The 19440-nt window shown below is 34.2% G+C and overlaps 1 protein-coding gene across 1 annotated transcript; it reads left to right on the forward strand.

Moving 5' to 3' along the window:
• Nucleotides 1-11906: 11906 nt before the first annotated feature.
• On the forward strand, nucleotides 11907-15545 carry LOC133790885 (probable E3 ubiquitin-protein ligase LUL4). Its single transcript, XM_062228718.1, has 4 exons — nucleotides 11907-12561; nucleotides 13368-13881; nucleotides 14961-15063; nucleotides 15232-15545. The coding sequence occupies exons 1-4, from the start codon at nucleotides 11939-11941 to the stop codon at nucleotides 15234-15236; spliced, it is 1245 nt and encodes a 414-aa protein (XP_062084702.1). The 5' UTR covers nucleotides 11907-11938; the 3' UTR covers nucleotides 15237-15545.
• The last annotated feature ends 3895 nt before the right edge of the window (nucleotides 15546-19440 follow it).

Here is a 19440-nt window from a genome sequence, read left to right on the forward strand (position 1 = left end):
TGATGCTGAAAATAGGGTACCACCATGTGCATTTTTCAAGAAAGTTCCATCAACAACAATTATAGGCCTCAAGTATCTCCAACCCTTGATTGAGTTAGAGAAAGCTATGTATAAATATTTAAATCTATCTTCCGTGTCTGTGAGTAGGTGTGTTATTGTTCCTGGATTTGCTTGCTTCAATATGTAAAGATACATTGGCAACTTTTGATATGAATCATCGGGGTTCCCTCTTATTAGACGCAAAGCTTTTTCTCTTGATCTCCATGCTTTTGTGTATCCCATAGTTACTCTGAAGTCATCATTCATATCATTCATGGTGTCATTTGGAGTGTAATTTCTTTTGATTGACTTGTACTTATTCTTTATTAATTCACCAATTACGATGCTTTTTGCTTGCCTATGATCTTCCATAAAAATTTCAACAGAGCAAGTGTGTTTTGGATTTCATTTCCGTACCTTGAATAAATCTTGATTTCTGTACTTAGATGCTCTCACCAACCAATTGCATGTTTCATCTGCGCAGGTAAATAATTACTGTCTTGGTTCTGGTCTTTTTGTTTTGAACTGGAAGTTATGCAGCATTGCATAGTAGCTAAGAGCTTATTTGATTGTATTCTTATCCTTGTAAATTTGATCTTTCTCTATTGTGTTGACTCTGTAATCAGATTTTACTATTTGGATTTCCTCCAACTTCTTTTTTCTTTTTGTATTGTCTTCAATTATGAAATCAACTACTTCTTCAGTAAAATGAGGTATGTATGACACATTTATGCCCTCATTTGTTGTGCTTGACATTTCTTCTTCAAGTAACATTTGTTCATTGATGGAAACTTGGTTTGCTTGCATTAATAATGTCCCCACTTCCATTTCTTCTGCTGCAGCTTTTTGATTTGCTAGTAGAAGAAGGTCATTTTCATTGCTTGATTCTTGAACTATAGTGACACACAATGGTAAGTCTGTTATTTTTGCAGCAACTTTTTTCTTTATTTCCATGTAGAACAACACTGAATTGTCTGTTACAACCTTCATTGGTGGTGTTCCTTTTTCTACTTGATAAGAAATTTCAATAGTTGTCGTTGTTTCCTTTATCTCCTTTTTTATCAAATTCACCAAGTTGTCAAGAGAACAATTTGGTGGTATTAATATCCCAGTTATTGTGTACCCTTGGTACTCGTTGTTTTCATTCCATTTGCCTCCATATTGAACCAAAGAAGTAGTATTGTCCATACCTGCAAAATTTGGCAATTTTTAAGCAGTTAGTTGGTTCTAAATGGGATAGGTATCTGGTTAACTTAATCTTTAATCATATCTTCTTCTGAAACATTTAGCTTTTGTAGGGTAACTGGTTACACTTAGTTTTATATATTGACTATTTTTCCAATTAGTTTTATATATTGACTGTTTTTGTAAGGTAACTGGTTACACTTAGTTTTATACATTGACTTTTTTTGCAGAGTAACTGGTTACCTTAATATTTAATCATATATTGACTGTTTTTACACTTAGTTTTATATAGTTGTAATTTCCACTTAGTTTTATATTTTGGTTGTTTTTTAGGGTAACTGGTTACCCTATTGTTACTAATTGTTTTTGTAGTAAAACTTCACACCTACATCAAATAATTCTTTTTATTGTAAAGACAAATTAGAATGTAAAATTTTCAGAGTTCTTGTTTCTTGTCTATTTTTTGGTTAATCAATGTACACAAACCAGTGGGAAGGTAACTGGTTCCCTTAATCTGTAGTCTCATACCCTATTGAAACATTTAGTTGAATTTATTGATTGTTTTTCCAAATAACTGGTTATCCTAATGTTACTGAATGTTTTGGCAATTAAAATTTACACTAATATCAAATTATTCTTTTTATTGTAAAGACAAATTAGAATGTAAAATTTTTAGAGTTATTGTTTCTTGTCTATTTTTTGGTTAATCAATGTACACAAAACAGTGGGTTTGGATAATTTTTTTTTAATTTTTTAGTTTATAAATTGTTTGTGTTTTTCAGCAAGCATATTATGATCATGATCATTATCATTATAATCAAGATAATAGTTCATCTATAATTTTGATTTTGTATGCAAATAATATAGTTTTATGTAGAAGATGTAAGATAGTTTCCAAATAAAATAAAATGACAATAGAATAGAGTTGACAGAGAAGACGATTTCTTGCAAACCTTGTTTCTTGATCGTGTTGTGGATATGCAGGTCGCTGGAATCTTCAAAGATTGCAGCTCGTATGATTGGAAGAATGTTGGAATTTATTTGATTTCTGCAGAAAAGGATCAGTGCTTTAGTGATCAGATTTTTGTTAAATTTTTTTTGCAGAAGCTGAGGTCAAACCTTTGCTAGAATTGGTCGAATGTTGTGGAAATCGCTGGAGATAGGAGTTGTCGCCGGAGAAGAAAGCTACCGTCGGAGAAGGGAGTGCCGGAGATGGAAGGAATTGCAGAGAGTTACGTGGTTTTGGAGAAAGCTTTGATCGTGTTTCAAGCATGAGCAGAGGACTATTGTATTGTTAATTACATTTGTGCCCCTGATTGTGCTGATGTGTTTTTGTTTAAATTTCAATTGTCCTATGTACTTATTTTTCCCATAATCTAAGTTTTTCTTATTTAAATTCTTCTATACATATTATAAAAAGATTAATTCCCATATTTTTGCACAAGTATGGCTAAAAAGACATATTTTTTAAAAATCCTCTAATATGTTTTTGTCAAAAAAAAAAATTAACTAATATGATTTTGTTTTTTTATTAAAATATATTATTATTGGTGGTGCCGAAGTCAATGAGGATGGGCCTTTTATTGATTTGGATGCCATTGGTTTGAAGTAAGAAATTATCAGAGGTTGGTAACTTAGTAGAGAGACTATGAACAAATGCTAACATGTTTGAGTTTCATGATTTTGCATAATTTTCTGCATTTCGTTATACTATATTACTGAAAATGTCGTAATTTTGGTACTAACTTTTTTATCTTCTTCTTCTTATTTATTTATTTATTAATTATTTGATGGGTCATCTTTCTTTGAAAACCGACAATTTTCTTGAAAAACGATAAATATATGAAAACAACAACTTTAATTAAAACGTTACCTTTATTGAAAAACGACAGCTTTGTTAAAACGACCATTTTCATACAAATCGACATCATCATCTCAATAGCGACTGTTTTCTTGAAAAACAACATAATATCTAAAAATGATTTTTTTTTTTAATAATGAAACATTTCATTGAAAATAATGAGAGTGCAATACATCAAATAAGAATGATGGAAAATCATCCAACCATGCAAGTTCACCATCTACCCTGAGTGCATGCGCAACTAATTCATGAGTAGTCTTATTAGCTGAATGACAAACATCAATTAAGGATGCGTCAGTAAAACTAGATAATAGACTTGCTATATCATCTAACAAAGATCCTAACTCTTTAGCATACAAGGACAATTTTAATCTAAACAACAACTTTATTGACTGCAACTTTAATTGAAAACGACAACTTCATTGAAAAACGACAATTTACATACAAAAAATGACAATGCCATTGTTTAAACTTCATTTGTCATAAAACACGACGACTCTTTTGAAAAATGACAAAATATGTGAAAATAGAATCTTTCTTGAGAAACGAAAATTTTCTCAAATGACGACGTCTTCCTTAAATAAGCGACAATTTTCTAAAAAAGGACGCAGTTATTGAAAACTACAACTTCTTTAAGAAAAAAAAAAAAGACGACACACTCGTTGAAAAAATGTATGTACCAAAGATATTTATATATATATAAAAATTGGGCTTTAATATTGTTTTGAGAAGTTTACATAAATATGGGAAAAAGTAGATGAGTTTTTATATTTGTGTGCAAAAAAGAAATGCTACAAAATATGGTGAATTTTTCGAAAAATAAAAAGTTTAAAACATGGGAATCCCATAAAATATAAAAAATAAATTACCATATTTTTATACAAAACTCTCTCACACTTTCTCATCATCTCATTTCTCTCTCACGTTTATCTTTCTTCATTTTCTCATTTCTCAATCTCTGCTTCCCTACTTGGTTCTTTCTTCTCAGTCCTCTGCCGGAGACGCAGCCCCCCACCCCCCGACGATGATGCAGCTCCACCGTCCTTTGGTTCTTCTTCTTCTGCTGGTTTTACTATTATTCTTTTGGTTGTTCTTGTTGCTCTTTTTCTTTTTCAGATTTGATTTTGCATTTTAAATATGATTTTTCACTTTATATATGATTTTTTTTCTTCTAACCCTAACTGTAACTAGTTACCATCACAATTTGTTTAGGTTTTTGTAACGTCCTCCTAATCTAGGATCATTACACTGTGCACTTAAAATTTTGTCAGACCTGTTAATCAGGTCATTAGGCTTAAATCGTGTAACTAAGGTTAGTGAAAAGGGTTAGGGTTAAAAATTTTGGTCAAAGAACCATTGACTTTTATTCCAAAAGTGTTATACAACATGGGATCCCAAAATATTACAACACAACTGTTTTAAAAAGGGAAATACATAACAAAAGTTGCATCAGCCGGCCTAAGCGGCAAAACTGGGCTATAACCCTAGTTCCCCTGAGATAACCACGGTCGTGGTGGTCGAGCAGCCGCATATGTACATGATGCTACCGAAGCTCTCTAACTATGGCTGGTCAAGATTTCCCTTTCCCTTACCTGCACCACAAAGCACCCGTGAGCCGAGACTCAGCAAGAAAACAGAACGTGCGATAACAGAGAATATAACTTAAAATAACCATTCAACAAAAAAATCAGCGACATCAATTCATAACCAATATTATGTAAGTTCAATCGAGTGATCATTGGATCAACCTGGGGCCGTCGTCCTATTCGGTTGGCTTTTAAGCCAACTCTTGGGCCAATGTCCTAGCTATGTAACCATAGAGTCACCTAGAGCCTTGCCCTTAGCTCTGTCTCACTATAACCCCCGTGGTTCACCTTCGACCTTAGAGTCGATCAACGTAATAATACGTTGCTGATTTAGGCCAATGCCTTTCGACCAGCGCACAACACGCTATTGCCGTCCTTGACTCATAAGTCAAGCCCTGATCCAGGATTTCATACCTTACTAATAAGGAACAGATGTGGATAGGCACATCCCTACAATTAAGCACATACTCATGCTAATCATATAATCCCATTGGATAACCATTTTCAAAATACCAAGCATATTCATATAACAGGGCCACATGCTCTACTCATAGAATTCATATAATGAATATAAGCACTTAAGCATTCATCAGCAAGTATTTAAAACAATAGTCCAACATAACCAATCCAGGAGCCCAAGCCCTAACCATATTCAAATACAATAGACGGGCCAAGCCCTAATCATAATAACACATAATGAACGGGCCAAGCCCTAATCACACACAACATGTTCTGGGTGCAATTTTCTTACCTTAAGCCCAAGCAAGCATAAACAAGAACGACCCTCGAGCACGATCCCGGTTCTGAGCCCTTAGCGATACCCTAAGTCACAACCATAAAACAGAATTCTATTAATATCGAGTGATCAAATGCTTTCAGACCAAGTCTAGCAGCCGGGACCTCGGGTTCCACCAAACCGGGTAGTGGAAACAATCCCGAGCCGCTAAGGTTAAGTTCCCACGCTCAAAACCCTTTAGGGGTCCAAAAACCCTTAAGAGTCGCGGCCCTAAGCCCCCACGCCGCGGCCCGCCTCCAACCAGAGGCTCAGCCTCCCAATCAGTAGACACGCATCGCGACCCAACCATAGTGGCGCCGCGGCCCGCCCTCCTTCCTGGCTCCCATCTTGTTCTAGAGGGTCACGACACACCAAGAACAGAGTCGCAACCCGACCCCTTCTAACCCAGAAAACCCTCCATTTCAGCAACTAAAACCCAATCAATTTAACTCAAAATCATCCCAATAACACAACTAAATCATCACAAACACTCTAACATGTTCCCAACAACAAAACCCAACAAAAAGCTCTTAAAACCTCATCAATCTCCAATTCAGTCCTTGAGTTAAGAGATTCAAAAACACCTCAAGGCACCATGAATTAAACCATTAAATGAAGTTCAGATGTTTACCTCAGTTGAAGAAGAAGACCTTCTAGCCTCAAGAAATCCGAAACCCAGTCCCAAGCTTCAATTCTATGGCTTCTAGTCACTAAGTCCCCTTAATTCCAACGGTTAACTTGAGAGAGTGTTTAGAGAGAACAAGAGTAAGCTGAGAGAAAGGGAGGGGAGTCAGTTTAGGCAGCTTCTAATTGTCTCTTTGGTTTTGTCTTATCTAACTTAAGTCACTTAAGTTAATCCCAAGGCTTGGGGTACCAAAAATGTCCCCGTGGGCAAAATGGTAAATTTCCCCAACATTCCCTCCTAGACTCTCTAACTCCAAATATATCACAGATTATTTATTTTCATAACCCGATTAATTATCCAATACTCAAAATACCCCTTGACTCACCCCGAGTCGGGTATTGGGTCTCGTTGTGACTTTCCCGCTAACTTGCTCCCTAGGATCGCCTCGTGCCAAATAGTTCAAATATACCCACATAATAATGTGGTCTCTCACATATATGCACATAAAATACACATTTATGCCTGCAACGGGCCAAATTATCAAAGTCTCCCTTCTAATAAGAAGCAGGTCCACATGCATATTTAATATCCATAAATATGCGCATTTAATCATATTATCACATAATTCACATATTAACAATTAATACAACAATTAAACACATAATTTCATATATTGTCATCCCGGCCCCCTAATCAAGACCTAAGCCTTATTAGGTAATTTTGGGACGTTACCGTTTTTTTGTTCAAAACTGATCTTTTTTCAGACCTGTTTAAGTAACTAGGTAATATGGCGACTAATTCTTTTTATTCATATTTGGTTTTTTTTTTCAGACTTAGCTGTAACTAGTTACAATAACGATCAATTTAATTTTTTTTTTGTTTAGATCTAATTTTCTTTCTAGGTCTAGATAAGTAACCAGTTACCATCATAACTTTTTTTTTTTTCAAATCTGATTTTTTTTTTCAAACCTAGTTGGTAACCAGTTATGATTATGATCATTTTAGATTTTTTGTTTGAATCCTATTTGTTTTCAGGTCTGGCTAAGTAACCGATTACCATCACAACTAGTTTTATATATATTTTCAAACCTAATTGTAACTAGTTACCTTCACGGTCGATTTGGTTTATTTTTTTCATATCAGTTTTTTTCTTCAAATCTCACTAAGTAACCAGTTACAATTCAACTAGTATTTTAATAATAGTATATTACTAAAAAAATCAAAATTATTTTTATAGTTGTAACCAGTTACTACAATACCACTTAAAATATAAAGTTGATTTTTATAGATATAACCAATTACCACACGTCACTAAAAAACTTGACAATGGCAAATGATCACTACCACAAAAAAAAAAAATTGTTCTGATAGTGGTAACTGCTTATAACAAAGAAAATGTTGATTGAAGAAGATAAAAAATAGAAGAAAAGAAGAAAACAAAATGTTTTTCAATTTCTGAACAAAAAATAAATTAAAAATAATACCTACAATTACAGAATTACCCTCACAAAAATTCAAAATTAACTAAAATAATCTTATATAATTAAATATGGCAAAACTAATAAATTATTACACAAATATGGGAAAACAATTCCCATAAAAAAGTAAGAAAATATAAAATACCATAAAAAATACACACAAAAAAATGACATATCTATCAAAGTTTTGAAAATTTTCTCATATTTGATGTAAATTTCTCTTTGTTTTTCTTTCGAAATGATATTGTATAATGTATGATGTTGGAGCTGTGAGCTGGGATTTATATAAGGGGTAAAGTAAAATGATTTGTGGGAGAAAAAGATGGTTGACGAGGCTTGGAATAAACAAGAGTGTAATGAAGTTTATAAAATACACAAATCTGATATTTTTCTAAAACAAATAAATACTTCGTTATTTCTGTAATTATTTAATAAAAATTGTCTAGTAATGTAATTCTTTGAAAATGGGGCATTGGGCCAGAAAGATCTAGAGATATTTACAATTATATACATACAATATAAAATAATTATAAAAATCACATATAAAATTTTATTCACAAAAATGCCTTGCCACATCATCAAAAATACCTTATTCCAAATATAATATACCTGAATTGGAAACATTCCTGAAACCTCAAATTTCCTATTTTGTCGAGTTTTCAAAAGTAACATTTTGGTTATTTATAATGGTGATAAGTTATCAATTGGTCACTTGTTTTTAATTAAAAATTATATTTTTAGATCATATTATTTCAGTATATTTTGGTTACCTCCAAAACTTATTTGTGGACATCTTAATATACCAATTAGTTATTTTTATGTTATATTATGATATCTTATTATTTGAGATATATTTTGGTAAACTTCAAGTTTATTTCATAAACTAATGAGTTGCTATAATAAGTTACCATATAATTTATTAATAAAAATTAATTTAGTACACTATACGTTAATTTTTAATAAAAAATTTTAGTCACTCATATTATTTACATGTCCAAAACTATGTGGTAACTGTTATACCCAAAAAATAGGAGAATGCATCCTAGGAGGCTAAGGAGAATGCATTCTAGAAGAGCTAAGGGGAGTGGTCCTAGGAGGCCCCAAGGAGGATGTGGTCCTAGGAGACCCCAAGAGAGTGATCCTAGGAGAACCCAAGGATGAGGTCCGAGGAGAACTCAAGAAAGTGGTCTTAGGAGACCCCAAGGAGAAAGTGGTCCTAGGAGACCCCAAGGAGGATGTGGTCCTAGGAGACCCCAAGGGTGTGTTTGAGGTAAGCCTCCCAAGGTTTCCTAAGTGTTGGCTCGAACGTGTCCAAGGTAAATAGCTAAGGAGGAGGAGTCCCATGCAAGCTAAGAATGGAGACTTAGATTTTGTCAAGGAGAACCTACACAATGTCCGATCGGACATAGTTGGGAGATGCTAAAGGGGAGTGTCTCAGGCTTGTCCAAGGTGAGATGACAAGGAGGATGCCTTGGACCACCTTGGTCCAAGGAGAAGGCAAGAGGAGGATGCCTCGGACCACCTTGGTCCGAGGAGAAGGCCACAAGGTCCGACGGACCTTGATTGGAGAAGGTATGCTCGGACTTGTCCGAGGTGAGAAGCAAGGGTGTTGGCTCGGACCACCTTGGTCCGAGGAGAGCCAAGCATGCATGACCCTTGGTCCGAGGAGAGCCATGCATATAACACCTTGGTCCAAGGAAAACTTGAAGGAGTAATCAACATGCATGTGAGACTACATCAAAGTCCCCAGAACGACTCTAGCAAGAATTGGTCTAGGCATCCGGGAATCTCTCATTTCTCACTCAAATTGAGGAATCAGTTGTATTTTAAACATTTATTGTAATATAAATATAAGATGAATAATAAAATATCCCTATCATAAGGGGATATCAGTTGAGGATCCCAGGCCTATAAATAGAGAGCTTATGGGAAGAAAGAGGGCTTCTTCTACTTCTTCTACTTCTTCTTTCTAGAGAGAGAAAATTGGGTCTGTGTATTCTAGAGAGAGAAAGTGTTGATATTTGAGGAAACTCTTATATTTTCACAATCTGTACTGAAGAAACTCAGTTGGCTCAGTCCATCTGATCTTGAGTACAGATCTATAAATCACAACTCTAAGTGGATTAGGCTATTACCGACAATCAGGGCTGAACCACTATAAAATCTCTGTGTTATTTACTTTTCTGTTCATAAACTGTCTGTGTATTTACATTCTCTTGAAGGCTTGTCGTTATTGACGTTTTCACGTCGTTGGCTAAAATCACAGTCAACAGTAACTTTTATATTACTTTTAAGTCTATTTTATAAACTAATTAGTCATCATATATTATAAAAAACTACTCAAATTCCAAGTAACGATGAATAACTTATTAGAAAATAATACCAATTGATTATTTTTTTATAGCATAAACTTGGAGTTACTCCTAAAAAAGTTAATTTTCATACATAACATAAATCAATTAACCAAATTTTGAAAATAAGCTTAAAGTTAATTAACTAAAATAAAATTTTTTGTAAAAAGATAATTAATCAGTATCTAATTTGTATTTATAACTATAAGCAACAAAATGATTACTTTTGATTCTGGTAACGGCGAGAAAACATATGCTTCCAACATATCAAAATGATCATTTTGAAGAATAGGTCGCGATGGTACCACTCTTGAGTCAAAATGATTAACGATGTGGCCATAATTTTTTATTTTTTTTAAAGTTATGAAGAAAAGAGATTATTAAATAATTATTTTAGTATTGACAATTTTTACATGAGGGATGTATTATTTTTATGTGCTGTATAAAAAACAGTATATTTGTAATTAAAACTTTTGAGATTAAATTTGTAAATAAAATTAATCATAGGTTGTGAGATTTAATTTTCACAAAGATCTAAGCATGGGTTTGTAAAGTTGATTGGGCTCTTTTGAGGACATCTACAGCATGCATCACAGCTCCATGAAATATAGCAACAAATTTATGGTTAAATATTTATATTATTTGTTTTACTACTAAATTACACTATTTATATCAGGGTTTATGTTTTTTTGGATTCTGTGTTTTGCCCCATTAACTGTTTGGACTCTGTATTTTTACAAATTACTTTTTAGACCCTATGTTTTGTAAAATGGTTAAAATAGAATCCTAAACCCGATTTTGGTCAATATTTTCTCAACTAAAATCACAAATAATTTACCAAACTAAGAATTCAGATTAAAAATAAAATTATTCTGCTTAAAAATTGTGTTGTTATATTCAATTTTTTATTTATCAAAATTGAGTTTAGGGTTTTATTTTAACCATTTTACAAAACATAGGGTCCAAAAAATAATTTGTCAAAACACAGAGTCCAAATAGGTAATGGGACAACAAAAAATATATAAACTATTTATATTATATAACTTATTGTGAAAATAATCTAAATAAATAACTTAAAATAATAGTAAGTTTAATTAATATTACCATGACATGTTTTTTATTTGGAATCTTTAAGTTTTACGTCTTCAAATTACGTAATATAATGCTAAATGATCCCACACCTTCGACTACTGTTTTTTTCTTCCTTTTCTTGCCTATGAAAAAAAATAAAAGGTTCACTCTCAAGATTTATCTAAATTACCATTCAAGATGATATTTTAACATAACTTATATTAGCCTAGCCATCCTAAATTTATTTTTTATTTTATTGCTATAACCTAATGATTTTATTTTAGATATAGTTTGATTTTAGTTTTTAGAATAAAATATAATCAACTTTCAATCTATATAATTTTTTTTATACAAATCATAGATGTAATTTATTTATCTTTTATTATTTTCTTACTATAATTTTTTGCATATTTTTAATTAATATACGTGGGTGCGTTATAAAAAAAACCATTTATTAATTAATGAAGTATATATGTCGTGCCTAATGAACGAATACATAACAATAATTTGTTATTTGAGAGATAAAATATAACAAAATATCAAATAACTTGGTTTTTTTTTTTATGATTAGAATGTTTTAAGAACACTAAGTATATCTTATTCAAAAAAAAAAAAAAGAGTGAAGTACAACTTTTGAATTACTCTCAACATAAGAAAGAAAAAGCCAAGGTCTAAGGAATATAATTCGTGATTTGAAACATAATATCTAGCAATATAATTCGGTATTTGAAAGATAATATCCAACAAATTATCAAATAATTTGAATTCAAAATCCTATATATAGGGAAGAATACTTATAAGATTTCTGATTCTCTATGCATCATTATTGGTAATCTTTCTCATAATATATTTAATTTGATTTTAGCAAAACGGTGTCGTTGAAGAACGTTGTCACCCACCCACCCACCACATTTAGGTCCCAAACGCACGCTTTCCCACTACCAGGGCTTCTTCTTCTTCTTCTGACATGGGTGTCTCTTTTAGCAGAGATGGAAGAAGAAGAAGAATAACGAGAATGAGAAGATGGAGCTTCAACCGTAACCACCACCAACACAACCACAACCATGGTGATCACGATCAAGATCAAGATCAAGATCAAGGTCAAGGTCAAAGCCTTTCTCTTCCCCAGCCATCTTCTCCTTCCACTTCCATTATCGACCCTTCACCTAGTCCAGTCACCTCTTCTTCATCTCCTTCGGCCACTTCTCCTCCTCCTCCCAACTCTTCCACCCATCATCAAACGACAACGATTTCGACTAATACGACAACCCCTGCAACTGCCCAGGTTGATTTTTCATTCCCTTCCTTAAATTTGCAGTCTTCTTCTTCTCCTTCTCCTACTCTGCCTCCGCCATCGCCATCGAGTTTTGTTTTTGGTGCTCCTCATCCGAACCACCACATCCCTAACCCATTTCCTTCCAATAACGCTCAACCCAGGATCAATGCCGTGCTGCCGCCTCCTTTTGCCAGTGCTAAGAGGATAAAGAACAATGTGAATGTGCACAAGGGTACCATCAAGCTTAATACGGATGCCCATCATTCTCACTCATTCTTGCTCTCTTTCACTTTTGATGCTCTCGTTGATGGCAGGTAAACAATGAATGCATGCCTGTTTTATTCAATAATGCTCACTATGTGGAATTCAATTTCGTTATTCAGTCAAAGGTTTATATGCATAAATATAATTAAATGGGTCTGCTAATAGTTTCTCGAGTAATTAATGATAGATTGAAGAGCAAAAGTTTGGTGATTTTGATTGAATAATTGAACTGTTGCCATGGAACAATTATATTATATTATGCAGTGTAAAACTGATAATTTAATTTTAGAGGCCAATTGAGTTAGTGGTATGCAATCATGTATGTTGAGCCCATTGTTAATCAATAAATTGTTTGACCATTGATAATTTAATTAAGATTACTAGGATTTTATGAGTGGATTGGCTGATAAGGACTCAATGGTACAGGGGAAAAAATTATGACTGCAGTAGGGGTTAAAAAGGTGAAAATTTGTTTTTCACATAGCAAATTGTTTCAAACTTGTTTCTGTTTAGGGTGCAGATTGTGTTTTACATTAATAATGGCTGTAAAGTCTTCTTTACTATAACTTTTCTCTGAAGGTATTGTCAGTTGTAAGACTATTTTAACCGCATTGGTGCACTAATGTAATGCTCACAAGTGGGGTTTAAGCAAAACCACCTGATCAGCATGAATTGATTTTTATCATCTTAATGTATGCTGAATTCTTAAAATATGTAATTGTGTTCTGCTTTGACTCAGTAGGAGATAGAATTAAAACTTGAGTTGCAATAACCTTTTTTCTGTAAATTATGTATACTTCATATAATCTGATGCATTTCTCTTTTATCTATTTATGTATATAATCGTTGAGAACAGTATCACCATATTTTACTTTGCCAAGGAAGAATTGGATTGCACATTTACTCCATTATACCCTCAATATTATATGCCAATGACAATCCCCTTCCAGAAAGGTCTAGGTCAGAAATTTTTTCAGCCTTCTGGAACTGGTATTGAGATGGCTTTCATTGAGTACGTTTTGTTTGAAATGGGCGAGCTTGCAAATTCATCTTCGGCCGAAGACATTCTCCCGCTTGTTATTTATGTGGAGGCAGGCTTGCCACCTCTCTTGACAAATTTAGAGTCCATTCAGCCTCTTCCAGCTACACCCCCCCATTCACAGATTACTCAAGCTGTAATTGAGCATAATGGAGAGGGTCAGTTTCTAGTAAAAGTAATCAATCAGATCCTGTGGATTAATGGAGTTCGTTATGAGCTACACGAACTTTATGGATTTGGAAATTCAGATGATTCAGGTGAGCCAGGGAAAGAATGTATCATATGCATGACTCAGCCAAAGGATGTAGCTGTATTGCCCTGTCGGCATATGGTAAGATCTCCAATCTTTAAGCAATTTTGTTAATCCTAATGAAAAGCATCATCTAAATTCTTACAAAAATAAATAAATAATCCAAGGTGGCTAAAGCTATAATATGTAAGCCAGAATGGCATTCCCATTGTTCAAGATGCACTCCTGTTTGTATATGCATTTTGGCTATGTCTTCTTACTTGGAGGTAATATAGATGTTATTATGAGTTGGGTGAATTGTATTGTATGTCCTTATCAGGGAGTGTTGGTGAAACAACCTCCCAAGGAAATGGTTAGTTTTAGCTTCTGATCTACTTTTGTGTAACCTATTAGACAAATCACTAACCCTTGATTTGTTTTGAAGAAATGCTAGTAGTAGAGATCAGTAATAAGCTTTTTAGCCTTCTAAGTGAGCTTCGTTTAACTATTCAACTCAGTGCCAAGTTCAGGAAAGCGCTTTGTTAGTACAACTAAAATAGTCACTGGAATGAATATTTTTGTGGATTGGTGATCACTTACTATTTGATAACCCTTGTTTCTTGATGTTGCGTGTCCAATCCACTCTGTTAGGTATTGCACCCTAATCATATTGACAGCTGATTTTACACTGGTTGCTTGCTAGAGAGTCTTAGATTGGAAACTGTGTTCCACTTGATTATGATTAACAGCTGATGTTAGATAGATTAGAAACTATAGGGTCTTCCACTTGATTTTGGTCCCACCTAACGCATGGTTCTAACTTCTGATGGATAATACTGGATCTTGGTTTGTCACAGGATTTAGTATGGTACTAGTTTTCTACCTAGGTATTGGTAAAATAAACAGGTTGTAAGAAAGTACTTGTAGACAATAAATGAAAATGCATAACGTTATCGTAATGTTGCTTACCCCTTTTCTTCCTTCATGTAGTTTAATAACTTTTCTTTTAGTGTGTTTCTTTGTGAGTTAGATATAAATTTTCCCATGTTGAGCTAAAGTTACTTCCTTTTTTTCATGCTTTGCAACAAACAAAGTTTTTTTCATTTCTTTTTCCCATCACACTCAACTCTTTCTCTCTGAACTTCTTTGCTAACTATCTTGGTACCAACTCTGCATTTCAGTGCATGTGTAGTGAATGTGCGCAAGCATTGACGGTTCGATCAAAAAAATGCCCTATCTGTCGTCAACTCATAAAAGAACTTATACAGATCAAGATTGATAAAGGTAAGGACTATTGACCCGTTGGTTCCATTTGATAAATCATAGTAAACTGCTTAAATTACTTGCCTTGCTTTTTTCCTCCAAGTAATCTTATCAATATCTCATACCAACTCTCTGAATTGATGAATACATAAATTTCTACCTCAAACAATTGTTCATTTATGATTACAGCATGATGTGAGCAAGAGATTTCCTAACTATGCAAAGAATCATGGATGGACATTATTCACACAATTTTGAAGCAGACATGCAAGTTTTGAAGCACCATAGCATTAGCCTATAGTTACTTGTGACACAGGAAAAAAAATGTACATTTCTTTAGTGAAAATCAGATATAGATGCAATACAATTTATGAATATAGAAATCTTTTTCTTTTACTCTTATAGTCTGTGTATAGTCTTACAAGAATGGTTGAAATCCTTACCGTGAGATATTTTGAGATGTTGGATTGTTTGAGAAGACACTTTGAACACTTTTTCTTTTTCTTTTGAGCCGTTGAAAATGTTAGATTGCTATATATATATAATATGGAGAGAGAGAGAGAGAGCATGCTTAATGAGTGGGAATGCTAGATGTTTAGTTAAAAAAAAAAAGAGAGGAATCTTGGTCACACAATTGAGCAAAAGAGGAAAAAGTGGGTTGGGTTGTCTGATGATTTGTGGGATTTGAAGGAAGTGGTAAAGCAAACCAGGGGACAAGAGTGACTTCTCCCATCTTGAATGGTATCTAAAAGTGACAAAAGGAATCAGTGAGTACACTTATTTTTGGGGATTTGAATCTGTGTTTGGTTTGTTCTTTGCAAGGAAAAGAAAAAAGAAAAAAAAGCAATAGTTTCAGTATCAAGTTTCCATCTGGTATTTGCTTTTTTCAGTTTGTTTAATCTATTAAACTCTTGTCTCTCTCACTCACTCTTTAGTGAAAATGATGTGTATTACTGTTCACCAATTGAATTGATATATTATACTCTCTTAGTCTTAACTCATCGGGTCACTACAAATTCTAACATCTGTCTGACTTGACTGAGTTTGACCCTTTTTTCTCACTTAATTATTTGGATTAGAGTTAAGACTGACAAAATGGACAAGAAGACTTGGAGTACTTTTAATTCATCACTGATGTTTGGTAATGAATTCAACGTCAGTGACTCAGGTTCACTTCTAATTAAGTTCCATTAATATTACTACTACTACTGCATGGAATTCAGAGAGGAATATAATTATATAATAGGACATACATTTTATTTTTTTTAATGAATGGTTAGGGATTGTAATATTTTTTTCAAGTTGCAGTTTCATTCCCTACCCTCGAACTTTCAGTAGAAGTTATCCCACCAGTTAGGTTAAGCCCATCTGAGAATGATAGGACATACATGTTTTGTTACTATTATGCTCTCAAAAATTCTAAATTAGATGGAATTTAATAAAAAAAAAATAGACCCTTTTGAAATATTCTCGGGTAGGGTTTGAAAGTAGTCCCATTTGTACAAAAATGGGTAACATGTTATGATTATTTTTTACCATTAAAAATTCATTGAAAAAACATAATTTAGCCAAATATGTGGTAGGATATGCTTTTATATCTTGTATTTTTTTACATGATTATGTTTGTTTTTGTTGTAGTTACAATATTTTTCGGGTATATTTTCAAAAAATTATGAATAATTTAGTATGTTGAAAACTAAATTGATTTTTTTTTTCGAGCTTAGTGACTCAGAATATTAGGAATTTTATTTTCATCACGCTAAATTATTCATAATTTTTCAAAAACATACATGAGAGATGTCGTAATTACAACGAACATTGTCATGTAATAAAAGTGGTTCATGATTTTTCCACGTATGTGAAGTTGAAGCGTGTCGTACTAGTAGGGTAAAAAAGCTTATCCTACCGGTTACCGCAAACATCCCAATAACTTATTACACCAATGAGAAAAGAAAAAAAATTTCTCCAACTCCAACCAAATAAGTTTTATATTCATTAAAAAAACATGTACAAATACCCCAAAATTTCCTAATAAGGTTTAAGACATTGATTAGGAGGTCGGGAGGGTCATAATTGATTTATTATGCTATTGAATGATTATATGCATGTTTATGTGAATTATATTATTATATGATGATAAATGCATGCATATGGGTCCACATTCTATTATAAGGGCATTTTGGTAATTTGGCCCGTCGACGGCGTAATTGTATATTTTCATGCATGTGGGTGAATTATGAATAATATCACATTATATATGAATTTGTTCGAGCCATTCGATATGAGACGATATTTGAATGCAAGTTTTCGGTCTGGTCATAATGAGGTTAATTCCGAGGCTGGGGGTGAGTCTCGGGGTGATTTAAGGATTAGAACATTGCGAGGAATTAAAGGGTAATGGGATATGATTTATTGGCATTTGAGAATAACGGGAATTGGAGGGTGTTAATTATGATTAACGAGATTGGTGGGAAAGGACGGTTTTGCCCTTGGTGGCTATTAAGGCTTTTATTTAGGCATGAGGGCATTTAGGTCTTTTCACCCTAAGCTTATAATTAGCCATTAGAAGGCTGTGGAAGTGAACCAAAAACAGTCTCCTTCACCTTCTCCCGTGCATCATTTATCTCCCATTTCTCTTCGGATTTTGAAGCTTCTTTTGAGGAACTAAGTTAGGGAACCAAGCCTTGAGGGTTTTGGGTTATGCTCTACCATTGAAGAGGGTCCTAAGCTGAGATTGAGGTGAGTTTTTAACCATGGAATCTCTTGTTCTTGCTCTGTTTTCTCATTGAGTTTTAGTTGGGTTTTTGGTTTGAAAGTTGAGTTTCAATGGGAGTTTTTGGCAAATGATACTTGGGTTATGATGCCTAGGACTTGTGTATATGGTATTTGGGTTCATCTGGGGGTTTGAAAGAAGTTTGGAAGCTTGTTTTTCAGGTTGGAAATGGAGGATTCGAAGGAGGGGGAAAACCAGAGTGATCTACCTGGTGCTAGCGCTACAGCGCCCAAAGGGTAGCGCTACAGCGCCCAAAGGGTAGCGCTACAACGCTAGCCAGGGAAAATTTCCCCTGGTTGTAGCGCTACCCTGTTTTCTCTAATGCATGTTTTGGGTGTTGTTAAGGGTTTTTGGCTTGGGGTTTCAATTCCTAAGGCTCGAAATCGAATCTACTCACCGTTTAGGTACAATTCAGGGTCCTGGAAGTGAGGTTTAGGTCAAGACCCTATTATTGTGGATTTCATTAATCGGAGATTGTATTTGGTTATGACTAGGTGACTGCTAGGGGATTAAAGGATCGATCGTTCTCAAGGGTCGTTCATTTGTTATCTCTCGCTTGAACCAAAGGTAAGAAAGCTGCACTCCATATGTGACATGCATGGTTATTATTGATGCATGTTGAGTGTTTTAAATGTGGACATGAATTGCATATCAAATGCTTAGCAAATCTTGCTTACTTGTGAATGACACTGATTTACTAGTCAGAATCGACAATGGTATCAGATCCGTTTGTGAAGCTGTGACTTACTAGTCAAGTTCGACAGCGGTACTGAGCACTAGTCGTGTTACTGACCTATGAGTCAGGAGCAGCATAAGCGTCATGAACGCAGAGCCGATAAAAGATTAGATCTAATCGACATCTGCATTGAATGACTCATCATGAGCATTAATGCCGGACCGACCTTAAGTTCGATGAAAACTAAAAGCGCTTGTCTAGTCTAAAGGCTAGTTACTTAGAGCCAAAGTCGGAAAGACTAAGGTGACCTACACATCACATGGCTAGGAGGGTATGGGACCTCCAAGATTGACTTATTAGTCATCTGACCGAGATTGACTTACTAGTCATCTGACCGAGATGGACTTACTAGTCATCTACCTCAGAGTGAGAGGCTTACTAGTCATTTACTCGGAGCGTAGGACTCCACAACATTTATTTGAACTTATTTGCATGCGTGATTAAGGCTATTATTGCTAGGCATGCACTTATGATTTGATGACATATTATTACTGTTCACAAGCATATTGGGTTTTCTTGCTGGGCTTCGGTTCACGGGTGCTATGTGGTGCAGGTAAAGGCAAAAGAAAGCTAGACCAACCTTGAGTTGGAGAGCTCAGGTGACGATGTGTACATATGCGGCTACTCGACCGCCACGGCCAAGGGTTGAAAGAGGAACTAGGGTTAAACCCTATTTTGTCGCTTAGGTCGGCTGGTTGTAAATATTTTGTTGTAATAAACCTTTAAATTATATTTTTGGGATCTCAATGTATACAGTAAACGTTTTAGTGAAACGTTATATCTTAACCAAAAATTTTAACCCTAAACCGCTAATCATACTTAGTTACACGATTATGGACAAATGACTCGATTAGCGAATCTAGCACTGTTTAAAATGCACACTGTAACG

The sequence above is a fragment of the Humulus lupulus genome, chromosome 7, assembly GCF_963169125.1.
Source record: "Humulus lupulus chromosome 7, drHumLupu1.1, whole genome shotgun sequence".
In the NCBI taxonomy this organism is placed as follows: domain Eukaryota; kingdom Viridiplantae; phylum Streptophyta; class Magnoliopsida; order Rosales; family Cannabaceae; genus Humulus; species Humulus lupulus.